General features: G+C 39.8%; 1 protein-coding gene across 2 annotated transcripts; it reads right to left on the bottom strand.

The window, feature by feature from the left end:
* Window positions 1–1,018: 1,018 nt before the first annotated feature.
* Window positions 1,019–13,077, bottom strand: LOC113127497 (sodium/potassium-transporting ATPase subunit alpha-1-like). 2 transcript variants are annotated; one of them, XM_026302159.2, is made up of 23 exons: window positions 12,930–13,077; window positions 9,780–9,893; window positions 9,143–9,202; window positions 8,866–8,967; window positions 8,646–8,747; window positions 8,429–8,542; window positions 8,087–8,221; window positions 7,702–7,819; window positions 7,302–7,570; window positions 6,871–7,179; window positions 6,037–6,171; window positions 5,599–5,791; window positions 5,312–5,487; window positions 5,046–5,182; window positions 4,616–4,766; window positions 4,325–4,493; window positions 4,057–4,211; window positions 3,819–3,942; window positions 3,132–3,277; window positions 2,888–3,018; window positions 2,468–2,569; window positions 1,981–2,072; window positions 1,019–1,215 (listed from the first exon to the last, which is right to left on the bottom strand). In XM_026302159.2, the coding sequence occupies exons 1-23, from the start codon at window positions 12,939–12,941 to the stop codon at window positions 1,187–1,189; spliced, it is 3,075 nt and encodes a 1,024-aa protein (XP_026157944.1). In that variant the 5' UTR covers window positions 12,942–13,077; the 3' UTR covers window positions 1,019–1,186. The 2 variants fall into 2 exon arrangements, with proteins under 2 accessions (XP_026157944.1, XP_026157945.1); XM_026302160.2 differs by lacking the exons at window positions 9,780–9,893; window positions 12,930–13,077 and having other exon boundaries at window positions 8,866–8,950.
* Window positions 13,078–13,526: the final 449 nt, after the last annotated feature.

The following is a 13,526-nucleotide window of genomic DNA, read 5'->3' as shown; positions in this document are numbered from 1 at the left end:
AACATATATAAAAACAATTTTTATTCATGTGAGTGGGAGCTGTTCTTAAATCTGGTATCCAGTTACTATAATACTGCACATGGAACATACACAAAGCCATACACAATGACAGCAGATTAACAGGAAATGAACATGGGGGAGAGGACCTTCAATAACATTAATAAAAGTTTAGAACTCCCTCATTCTTACACCCACACACAACAACAATACCTCAAGTGTTTCCTAGGTGTGTGTCAAACTGGTCAGCTATGATGATACGATGCCGTGTATACACACACACGCACACGCACACGCACACGCACACGCACACACACACACACACACACACCCTCACACACACACACACACACACACACACACACCAACACAAGGGGTTGAGGGAGAAGGGGGTGTTCATAATGACCAGGGTAAACATGAAGTAGATAGCACTAGAGTGGTCTCAGTTCATTTTCACTGAGGGCCTCTTTGCATTAGCGGTCAACAGAGCAATCCAATGCAAACACCACTGTGAGAGACTGACTCTTGAGATCATGGACACACACAAATACTTCTCTGAGCTGACTGTCTTTAACATCTGGTGGGCAACAATAAAATCTTAGAAAAATCTGTTTCAAAATTGTGTAATCCAGTGTATTTTACAGTGTAGTACGTGTACTACTACATACTGCTATAGTGAATGTTTTTCACTTATTGGTGGTCACATTTTGCTGTGAAAATGTCCTAAAATGTCTCTTTTTCTGTGACATATAAACAACAGTGTTTCTCTTTATCAAAACTGTTTTATTTTTAATTCTTGCCACCTCTAACCTACCTAACCTACATATTCAACACCAGGCCTGAAGTTTGTGAACTGTTGAGGTAGATAATCCTCTTGCATGGATCAACGGACTTGGTACATCTACTGAACCATGCCACAACATCCTGGATCAAGTCCCCATAAAGCTGTTTTGCCCTATGTGCATCAGAAACCAAAGAAAAGTTGCATTCAAAAGAAACAAATGTGCAGGCAGCCTCAGTGTACAGTTGTGTTTAAATGTTTTATTGTGAAAAACATGAACATTATGTTGTTCATTTATCCATGTTTTGTGTTTTGAGGAGTCTTACTAACATCTCAGTCATATATGTAACTTGACAGTAAATAATGATGAAACACTGACTGTTCCCTCCGTGAGCATGTTGTGTTGACTCAGTAGTATGTCTCACTCTCCAACCAACCTAGAAACCAAAGGAGACAGAATTAGGGATGGGGTTTCTGGGATGTTTTGACTCACAGTTGGCGTCCTAATTATTATTATTATTTTTTTTGTCTTTCACAGAATCCAAGGAAGGCATCTGACAGGACTACTGATTTGGTGGCTCTTAAAAGTCTGCAACCTTTAACTCTGCACTCAGTCTGTAGTCTAGATCGGGGAGACATTTCATAAATCTGGCAATGCCACCATGAATTTCCTGTTAACACCGTTAAGAGATGTGTCCTGAAAAGACACGGACATTGTGGCATTTTTGATTACACTTGTAGATGAGAAATTGTCCTTGAGCTTGATTACAAGAGCTCCCTGACAATAAAAATGATAAATAAATTCTGACATTGTGTTGTCGTCACACAATTTTGATTATTCACCAAATCACCACTGCTCTCCGTTTGCTCGCTGCATGACCAAAATCTAAACTTTTCACAAAAATGAGATTATCTTTCAGCTTTGTGAAAATGCATTTCATGGGGTTTTAAACTGTTTATTTAGTTTATAAAGTTCTTATACCTTAAGAAATAATCATTCCAAGATGCCAAATATATAGATTTGTGGATTTTTTTGAACAGCAATATAATATCATGTAACAAACTATTTAATTTCTAAATAATCGGGGCCTACTCATCCCCTACATTCTTCACCAAATAGCAGAGAACAGTAACAAAAAATGTGTCTTACTACAAATCCACCTGCCTTGGGAAGCAAAAAGACGAGTCAAGACAGGGCTTACCTCCAGGGTTTCGTCTGAGAACATATTTTCTGCCTTCATCATACAACAAGATGAGGAGGGAGTAGGGAAATCCACAGAACCACCAAAATGGCCTGAAGTGTGGATGGAGAGAGATTGTATCACTAAAATGTGACAAGACCTTTGTAAAAGGTCGATCAGAACAGATCGACAATGTCAGAGCACTCTGACATTACTGCTCCAAATTTATGTTCAATTAAATGAATATTTGCTGTGACCAATTATTTCCACTGTATGTGGTAATAGTGCTGCTGAACATATCGCCAGTGCTTGGTGTACAGCTGGTGTTTCTCTGTCCAATCCTTTATAATTTAGCAGGATAATACACTCAGTATAACCATAACCATAACACTGTTTATGCATTTATTTCTGTGTTATAATGTGGGCCCGCTTTGTATTAGTTATGTTCTACTTCCATTTTGACAGAAAAATCGTAGCATGGTTTATTAAGTGTGTGTAGTTTACTCACTTGAGAGGGTACATTCTGAGGGCGACCTCCATACCCGGGCAGTATGACAGGAAAGCAGCCAAGGCTGTCTCCTCAAACAGACCAAAGATGAGGACACGGTTCCTGTGGAAACACAGAGTTAACACAGTTATTACAGTTAAAAATGAACTAAGGTGTGCTTTTTATGTAGGTCTAATATAAAAAAAGGAATACATACATAGTATACAGAGTATTGCTTTAAAAGCTGGGGATATTTCATAGTAAAAACAAATGATGAGACGTAGTTCAAACTAGTGATGTTGCCACTGATTTGTCTATAACCTAAAATATAAAATAAAAATAACAAGAGGTACAAAACGAGAGAGAGAGAAAATATTTGTATGAAAGGATGAGACCCAATACTGTACTTTACAGGTCCACAATGTGACCATGTGCACCTACGTCATTCCCTGGTGAATGATGGAGTTCCTCCTGGTCTTGGCAATGAGCAGAGTGGCCCAATGGACGACCACGACGGTGACAAAGTAAGCTGTGTGGCAGGTGAACTCTATAACCTTTCTCTGCTCATATGTCTGGTAAATAACATGAAAAACAGATTAGAACATCAGCAACATGTGACTGAACTATTTATTTATTCTGATAGAAGCATTATGACAGAATTACTAGTAACGTTACTGTTACTGACCCACTGCTGTCCATAGCTGTCTTCCAGGTCATCTATTTCTTTGCTGTTCCAAAACACTCTCAGCCCCACCAGATCCAATGTGCGGAACCCATTTTCAGCCATGATTACAAAGTATGTGTAGAACCCAGCTGTGGCCTGAATCATACCTACCAAAGAAAAGCACTAAAGCTTCAGCGAGTGATTATTATATGCAGCACTTCCAGAAAATGATAAAAAGTTTCAAATGAGGACAATTGTGTCTGCTGAACAATAATGAAGGAGACACTTGGTTTTTTTTCCATATCAGGGAAAGTAAAGAACAAGCAGATAAAGAACTGATAAATGCAATTAATGAATCTCGTTAAAGCTCTTAAGGTCAACAAATCCCATGATATGATCAATACAGAGAATTTATCCTAACAGTATTACCTACATAAGCAAAATCTGATATATATGTTTCTATGTGCCATAGGGCTCCACTGTTTTCCAGAAATCTAAAAAAAAAAAAAACATCAGTAAGCCACACGGCTGCAAAATGAAGAAACGTCACCCAGTGACTCAGTTTCTAATGGCCCAAGTACTAAACATTCACTGTTACTTTGGTCTTTTCACAGGACCTGTTGATGGTACACAAAAAATATTAAACCATCAACATTATCCTTGAATCATGCTAGGTAAACTTAATGTTAGATAAAAAATATTGTTTACCAATTTGTCCATAGGCCACGCTGATGAGTTTCTGATTCACTAGTTTGTCAGTCTTTGCATTCCTGGGCTGTCTCTTCATGATGTCACTCTCAGCTTTTTCATAAGCCAGGGAGATGGCAGGGACCTGTAGACAGCACAGATGTGACATCATCATGGCTGTCAGGGAGGATTAGTGGGCAGTAAAGAAAGGTGAGCAGCATGACACATTATCAACTCAGTCATCAGTCAAAGAGCTCACCACATCAGTTCCCAGGTCAATGAAGAGGATAGTGACGGTTCCCAGGGGCAGAGGGATGTCAGTGATGACGAAGAACAGGAAGGGTGACATCTCAGGGATTTTACTTGATAAAGTGTAGACAATGGACTTCTTTAAGTTGTCAAAGATCAGACGGCCTGAGAAAGTAATTTAGAAACTAATATTATTAGGAAAGTGAAAAAATCTACAAGGAACAGTGACACTTGTTACACTTTGGATTTCCACAGTTTAGTCTTCATGCAGGTCTGACCTTCTTCCACACCAGTCACAATGGAGGCAAAGTTGTCGTCCAGCAGGATCATGTCAGCAGCCTGCTTGGACACATCAGATCCAGTGATCCCCATAGCAACACCAATGTCAGCTTTCTTCAGAGCTGGAGAGTCATTCACACCGTCACCTGTTACAGCCACAATGGCTCCCTAAAGACAAAGGAAATAAGGGCAAGGTTTAGGTATTTTATAAAGGAAATAATTAGACAACACACAGCTCTGGATTCCAGTTTCAGTCTGTGAAAATGTCTGAAATTAGACTTTATACTGACCTGTCTCTGGCAACCTTCCACAATAATTAGTTTCTGCTGAGGGGAGGTTCTGGCAAAGACAATTTCTGTGTGGTACTTCAACACATCATCAAGCTGCTCTGGGGTCATGTTTTTTAGCTCACCACCATGGACAACACAGGCCTTGGCATCTCTGGAGAGAAAATCACAGCAGCAATAAGACAAAAGCTGGAAACCAACATCCTGCTTCTGAGGATGGGGTACAACCAGGACATTACACAAAGAGAAGACGCCAACTGGGAAAACAGTCTGCAGCAAATTGATGGTAAAAGGCGACTGCAGGGCTTTTTTAGTCAACTGTGATTTAACTTTGCATTTATTAGTACTGGTATTAGTCAAAGTTTGAGAACAGTTTCTACAGTTCAACTCACACAGAAAAAGATCCTTACTGCACCTTAAGAAGTAGACTAACCTGGGGTTGACCTCTGAAACTGGTACATTTAGGCGGGCAGCAATGTCTTCAACTGTCTCATTGCCCTCTGAGATGATCCCCACACCCTGAGCAATAGCCTTGGCTGTGATGGGATGGTCGCCTGTGACCATGATGACCTGAGGGAAGAGGTAAGATAAAACAATGTCCAGATCTTGAATCATTATCCAGACACAGGAAAGCCTCATATTTAAGATATCATAAAGGAGCAAAGTAATTCATCAATTAAGAAGACCACTCTCTCATACCTTGATTCCAGCGGTTCTGCATTTTCCAACAGCATCAGGCACAGCAGCACGAGGAGGGTCGATCATCGACATGAGGCCAACGAAGCAGAGGTTCTCAGTGGGGAAGTTCACCTCGTCAGTATCAAAAGCAAAGTTCTCTGGGAACTGGTCATCAGGCAGGCTAAAATGGCAGAAACCTGTATAATATAACAAGAAAATATTTGTCATTCACTCAAAGCACTTAACAGAGCTTATCACAAACTATTCAGGACAAGAGGCTTTAACAATGTAATATAACAAGATCATACCCAGTACTCTCTCTCCAAGTCCTCCCAACTCAACATAGGCATTCTGGAAAGCCTCTTTCATCTCCTCATCCAGAGGCTGCTCTTTGCCCTGCATCATGATGGTGGAGCAGCGGTCCAAAATCCTCTCGGGGGCTCCTTTCATCACCAGGAGGTGCTTGGATTCTCCAGGAGTTGTGTTCTTGTGGATGGAAAGCTGTGGGACAAGAGGAAAGCTGGACCTAAATTACTTTATTACTTACTTTTATTGTCAGTATCTAAAATGTTAAAAGCAATGTCTATTTTAATCGAGTTGATTTAGACAGTTACTAGTCAATAACAGGTCAATGACGGCATACTTGACCCCAGGCACCAAAGGGAGAATGTAAAAATGTATTACTAGTAAACATTTATTATTGTAGTCATATTTTTACAATGCTGGACTGTGTGTGAATTATTAACCTGATATTTGTTGGTGGAGTTGAAGGGGATCTCAGCAATCTTGGGGTATTTGTTTCTCATGTCATTAACAGATCCACAGCACAGTTCAATACACTTCAGCAAGGCAGCTTCTGAGGCATCACCAGCTACTTCTCTCTGTGAAGTCAAAGAGAAGACAAAGAGTTGGATCAGTGGGTTTGACCCAGATCAGAAAACATATTACGCCTCTTATTTATTTACAATATACATGACAACTAATGCAACAAAGTCAAACATGTTTCTACAAGAGGCAACAAGACTGACAACAAACTGACAAGAATTATACAAAACAATACTGAATACTGGAGTCTGAAGCTGATTGTGACCTGGCTTGCACAATAACATTATTATCACCATTTTAGCAATAATGAATATCTCACCTGATAAATATTCAACTGTTTTAATAGTATAATAAGTTTAACAAGTTTTAATAAATATTTATTACATTTAATGTACTTGCTATGCAGTTTGAGAAAGTAATAAATGTCCCAGCATTCAAAAACCTCACTGGATCTGTCTGGCCATCTTGCTGTATCACTGGCTATAAATTTCCAGAAAGGTCTTTAATTACATTGAGTGCTTTTTATAAACATCTGTAGTGCAGTTTGGCTGCGTTTGTATTTTATTGGATCAAAAATGCTCCTTGCCGAGTCAGAATGCCAAGACACCTCCCACACAGTCACTGCATCTGAGGTTTCATCTGGCTACAGGATCCAATTCAACATAATGTTGAAGACAAATATTCCATGAGGTACTGGGTGCAAATTCAGAAGGGATTATCAAGAGCAAAATGTGGTTTAATTAGAAGATGTTCACCTTCAATATAGGAATGTTTTCCTGCCCAGCGAGGCAGACGGCACGGTTGCAAAGTCCAGCAATTCTGGCCAAGGCAGCCCAGGTCATCGAACTGCTGTCGAAGGCAACCCTGCTTTGGTTCTCAGTGGTGTCAGCCTCATGGATCTGGTTGTCAAACCACATATGAGCCACAGTCATCCTGTTCTGGGTCAGGGTCCCAGTCTTGTCTGAACAAATGGTGGAGGTGGAGCCCAGGGTCTCCACAGCTTCCAAGTTCTTCACCAGGCAGTTCTTCCTGGCCATACGCTTAGCAGTCAGAGTCAGACACACCTGGAGACACAAACCAATGTTAATAGTGATAACATTTTGAGTTTCTACATCAACAAAATCATTGTGGAATAACAGAAAGTGTTGTGAGCAGAAAACAGTGTATCATACACAGCATGACTCACAGTGACAGTCGGAAGGAGTCCTTCAGGCACATTGGCGACAATGATACTAATTAGAAAGATAATAGCCTCCAACCAGGTGTATCCAAGGACGAGTGAGAGAATGAGGAAGGTAACACCCAGAAAAACAGCCACAGCAGTGATGATGTGAATAAAGTGTTCGATCTCAATGTTGATGGGAGTTTGACCGGATTCCAGACTAGAAGCCAAGGTGGCGATGCGACCCATCACAGTACGGTCTCCAGTGTTGATGACGATCCCTCTGGCGGTACCTGGACAGAGAGATTTTTTGAGTAAAATGTTAAAGTGACAATATGAGTTAAATATTATTTGACCAGCAGTATAAGAGGCATAGATAGTTGATGGACAGATGGATTTCTGTGCCAACCACATAAATCTCTACCTTCAACACAGTTGGTGGAGGAGAAAGCTATGTTCTTGGTTTCTAGTGGGTTGTCGTTGGAGAAGTCTGGAGTACGACTCTGTGGCTCAGATTCACCAGTCAGGGAGGAGTTGTCCACCTTGAAGAAGTAAAATGAAACAAAAATGTATGAATGAAATTTATTTTTAATGAAATGTTTCTGATGTTTGAATGAAAACGAAAGAAAGAAAAACTATTCAGAAAGTGTTTTAGAGGAAGTAAACTAATGTTTAATAAACACATCATTTCCCAAAAGACGCTAAGCAACATTAACTATGATGTATAGACATGCTGAGTGGGTAAATCAGCATTTCTTTGCCTTAGTATTTATTTGATCAGCATTAAAACAAGCCTTTGAGGTTCAGACCTTGCAGCCGTGAGCAGAGACGATTCTCAGATCAGCAGGAATCCTGTCTCCACCTTTAATCTCCACCACATCTCCAACCACCACGTCCTCAGTGTTAATACTCTTTTTCTCACCATCACGGACAACCAGGGTTTGCTATGAGGTCAAAGGTTAAATATACATTTTTAAGATAGTTTCTGAACAAAATTAGATTTCCTGAGTATTTTCTCATTTATCCCCAAGAAGCCAGGTAATAAATGCAAAATATGTCTACGCAGTAACACTGATGATTCTCCTTAGCGTTGTGCAAAGGCACTATTCCATTATTTGACTTTTTGTGTTTTGTTGCCAAGAAACTCTAACCTGTGGGACTAGGTTCTTAAAGAAATCCATGATCTTGGAGCTCTTGGCCTCTTGGTAGTAGGAGAAGCAACCAGTAACAAAGACAACAGTAGCAAGCACAATACCCAGGTACAACTACAGGACGACAGAAATGTTATGTTAGCTCACCCTTGGAAGTATTATTGATTGAATTTAGTTCATAGATAAATTGCATATACACTAGCAAAGTCCTCCTCACATTATCATGGACTGGTTCCTCATCGGTGGTAATCTGTATACTAAAAGCAATAAAGCAGAGAATAGCACCGATCCACAGCAGCATGCAGAAACCACCAAACATCTGCAAAGAGAATAAAACAATTTCTAAACTTTGATGGTTTGTCATCATGATTTAGCATTGAATTTTACATGGGAATGTTGCACTACTGACTGTGAATTTCAGGAAGAAGTGACTTTACCTGTTTGCAGAACTTAACCCATTCAGGTGTTGTGGGAGGAGGTGTGAGGACATTAGGGCCATCTCGGGCCAGGATCTCTTTTGCTCTGGAAGAGGAAAGACCCTAATTAGAGACAAAACACGAGAAAAAAAACATGGTTTAATTTTGTACTCTGGCTAAAACACAATAAGAGAGAAAGATGAAATATTCACCAGCAAGCAGTACAACTCCCGTGAGTTACTATCAGTCTGTCACACTTACACTGAAAAACACACCAACACACATGCTGAGTGCTCACCCTGTGCAGGTCAGTTCCATACTTTTTGTTAAGTTCATCCAAGGTTATCTTGTGATCATCCTATGCAGTGAGAGAGAGAGAGAGAGAGAGCATTGCATAAATCTGTTTATCTTTTCTGTTTATGTGTTTGACAGTTTGATGCAGTGGAGTGGACTTTTCCAGACTCAGTCCAAGTTCACATCAATATTAAGATGATCAAAATGAATCTGGTGTATGATGTGATCTGCTACAGTGTTGTTCTCAGGCCAGGTCCTTTTTCTTAATGATGATTTGGGAATAGATATAACTGTCAATACACTGACTCTGATATGTCAGTTGATTAATAGGTAAATTTTACGAGCTCCACAGAGACCCATCTGCACCCTTACTGTTGTACTGATGCCCAGTGCACCTTTAAAACCACTGTTCATTCAGGAAGCTGCGGTTTGTCAACACACTTGACAGTTAATCACTATCAGACTTTCTTTGCATTTCATACGACTAACTGTGAAGTCAAAGGAAAGGTTTATAACAGATGTGAGCAATGGCAGTGACATACACTGACCAACACATGGCCTGAATGAGATTAAGTATGAGGCAAGAAAAACCGATCCACTAAAATAAATAAGATAAATAATGATTTTTTTTTTTAACTCACCAGTTCAACTTCTTTCTTCAGATCGTCCATGTCCTTCTTGCTCTTTTTACCTTTCTTGCCTTTCTTGCCCACACCGTCTGAGGTTGGTGCGGGTTGGTATTCATCCTTACCTCTCTGGATCAAAAAAAGTGAGACAAAATGACTCAGCTCCTAAATAAGGCTGCCCTGATGCTTTTTGCTGCATTTGTAAGAGCATAAAGCAGTATCAACCAAAACATACTGTAAAACCTGTTAATTACTGTAAGGACTGTGAATTAGTTAAAAATATTATTGTATTATTATTAATAATAATGAGAACAAAAACATATTCAATAGCTGGTGACCAAACTTGGCAGTAGTGTTTAGGTAAATGTTTTGACCTATGACCTGTGAGCACTGACCCAGCCAGGCAAAGGGCTGTTTTCTACTCTCCCACTGGCACAAGCGTGACCTGTGTGTGTTTTGTGATCTGTAGACAATCTACAGGATAATCCATCCTCTCTCCATTTTCTATTGCTTAACTCTCTTTCTAGGGCAAGAGGTGTGGTAGACAGATGACTAGTCTGTCAAAGGGCTCACACATACAGACAAACACTCAGACTCAAATTCACACCTACGGGCAGAGTCACCAAACAACCCAACCTGCATGTCTTTGGACTGTAGGAGGAAGCTGGAGTACCAGGAGAACACCTACACAGGCACATGATTCAATCCTGGAACCTTCTATGCGAGGTATTAACCACAGCTCCAACATGTCACCTATCTACAGGATAATGTTAAACTACATACTTAGGTTTGTCCAGATAATATTCATATTGTCATAGCTATGGCAGAAGGCTGGGCCCTGTTGATAACTCATGGGTTTTACTGAGTTGCCTCCAATTAAAGTTCCAGAAGCTATCAAGACCTAACCACTGATGACCCCAAAAATTCAATAAAATAATTCTGTATCACATAGCTGAAAAGACCATCATTATCAATGTCACGCCCATAGCCAGAGTATGGACAAAGACCTATGGGAAATCCTCGACAGACGCAATATATACACCCAGAAGCATCTCCAGGAACAACTGAGTATCTGATGATGGGCAGTTGTATATGTACGTGGATAAAAATGTCACCTTCTAGCCCTTTCGTGATATTCTCAAACACGCATTCGTTTTTCGTCATGCACACACCCACATGTTGACACTCTCCTACTCTCTCTTCTCACATAGTCATAAACACTAGGTACATCCATTCATTTGCTTCAAAATTAAATCTACTTTGAACATTGAACATTAATCAGGTTCTACTCTTATGTCTCAGTGTGCTGTGACCTGCACTAAACTCCTCTTTGCATTTTGATTTAACTTTTTTTTAAATATTTTTTGCTTATTTGTTCATTCATTTCAATTTATTCGGACTTGGACATTTCATTATAAATGCTAAATAAAGTATTCTTTATCTCAGCTGTCATGCATTTTCTAAAAATCTCACAAAAACAAAACCTAGAACAAACAAACACAACATCTCACAGTAAAACAGTCAGGGTTCAAAGAAAAGGAACATGCTGCCAGACTAACAAAAACATCAGCAAAGTATAGAACATTAATGCAAAATGCAAGTAACCCAGAGAAGGAAACAGAATGAATTAAGAAAATGTTGAGGAGATGAATTTATAAATAAAAATAAAACTAACTGGAAACTTCTCCAGTTGTGAATAAGTGTACAAAACAGCACTCAATCAGCTCAGACATAATGCCACTGTATGACCAGTCTGCACATGGGTTGTCTTAGAGTCACTTCTAAAAGTGTCCTGAACTGTTAAATGTTTTGTACAACATTTCAAACTGTAGCAAGACACTGAGAAATAATTCCATAATGAGTTAGAATTAATTTAGCCACAGCTGCATGTTGAAAACTTCCATAATAGGAATTCAAGTTCCTGGCCCTCAATATAAGACCAGTCTTTAAAAAAGCATCAGTCATTATTGCAAGGAATCATGATCATCACTGAATCAAACTCTAAAATTTTTAACTGCTCTATTAACCAAACTAAATTCTGTGTAGGTTAAGATGTGGCAGACCACACACCACCGTGTTTTCTGGTCATATAAAATCCACAATCCCCTCAGCCTAACCTCCAGCACTGGATGGAATCACTGTGATCAGCTATGGGCAGAATATTGACTGTTAAAATGCTCTTGAAAATAACGTTTTCTCACTGCAATTTAACTCTTCACTCATCTGGTTAAAATGCTCTGGATCTATGGGAAAGAATCATACAAGTCACTCCTTAAAAAAACAAAATAAACAAAAGCAAGAAGGTTTAGACAACCCTCACTCCTTCCATTATCTATCAAACCAATAATATTGTTATATTTAAGTTCATCCGTCCTCACCAGTCAAATGTCATATACACACAGAAAAACACTGTGTACAGACATTTCTACATGGCATGTTTCAAAGCATTAACCACCCTCTTATCTAAAACAACCCTGCCTTTCTAGATAACCAAACACCACGGAATTTCTCTTCCTGCCACTAATATCACACTTTTTTTTAATAACAACACATGGGACTCTTTCTCTTCCTTTATCCAGAAGTATTCACATATTCAGCCTGTGTTAGTGTTAGCACAGTTTGTATCACCTTTGTTATTTTACATTTACTTAAAAAAAAAGAAAAAAGAAAATCAAAACTGCTAGTGATACGCTCATGGTGGCCCAGGAGTAAAAGTCTGAAAACAAAGTGTCATAGGCTCCATCATCTGTCGACATTAGAAAACCAACAATCCAAACTTCCTTACTGACATATTTTAATCTGGACTAAAGTGGTTGGATGGATGAACCAGTGTAACCCCTTTTATGCCAGTGAGCTGGTCTGGATCCAGTGGAAGGTCAGAAATAATACCAGTGAGTCATTTTGGTAGGGAGATGGTCAAAAACCTCGACCTGTGGGTTAGTCTGATGTGAATCTCAGGCCAGAAAATGCAGCCGGTGAAGTCACTTTGATTAGAAGATGATCAAAAATTTGGAGGCAGGTCAGCCACAAGTCAAAAAATATCCCCGACACGTTCTCAAATTTGGTCTGAGCTCAGAAATTTAAAAACATAACCAGCATCATTTAACCCAACATCCATATAGTCTAGGAAACCAGGCAAAAACGCGACAAAGGTCCAATACTTACTCCCAGCCCCATGGTTGCAATGTAAGTCTGAAAACAGGCAATCCACTTTTTATTTTAAATTGCAACTTTCCTATCCTGACCTCGCTCTCTTACACACACACACACACACACACACTTAGCCCTGCTGTGTCCTGTGTCTTCCACACTCCCCAGAGCAGAGAAGATAGATTGCTCCACATTAACTCCCCTTTATACCCACAAATGACTCATCTGCCCTGAGTGGAGCAGCCTGTGGGAGGATAGGTGGCGTGGGGTCAAGCTAGACAGGTGAGAAGTAGTGTTGTTGGGGAGAGGGTGTGTTCAAAACCAAAAGAGTGGAGAAAGAGCACAGGAGAAGTTCAGTCCCAATGTCATCACACAGTCTATGGCAGCCACTGTAGCTGCACCAAAGGACATTCATGACCCTGAAGTCTCTCTCGAAACCAAGACATTCCTGTTCCTGTTCATTGCAGGGAGTAGGAGGGAATGTCATCATTGGCTGGTGGGCGGATGTGTTTGATGTAAACTTCCGAGTGCTTATAGTAACTGGACTATTTTTAAAGGTAAAGACTGGCTCAAGTTACTTCTAGTCTATCAAACCAAACAGCACGGAATTGA

This window comes from Mastacembelus armatus, chromosome 2 (assembly GCF_900324485.2).
Source record: "Mastacembelus armatus chromosome 2, fMasArm1.2, whole genome shotgun sequence".
Taxonomy (NCBI): domain Eukaryota; kingdom Metazoa; phylum Chordata; class Actinopteri; order Synbranchiformes; family Mastacembelidae; genus Mastacembelus; species Mastacembelus armatus.
The sequence above is the reverse complement of the archived record's forward strand: the minus strand, read 5'-3'. Positions and strand labels throughout refer to the sequence as shown.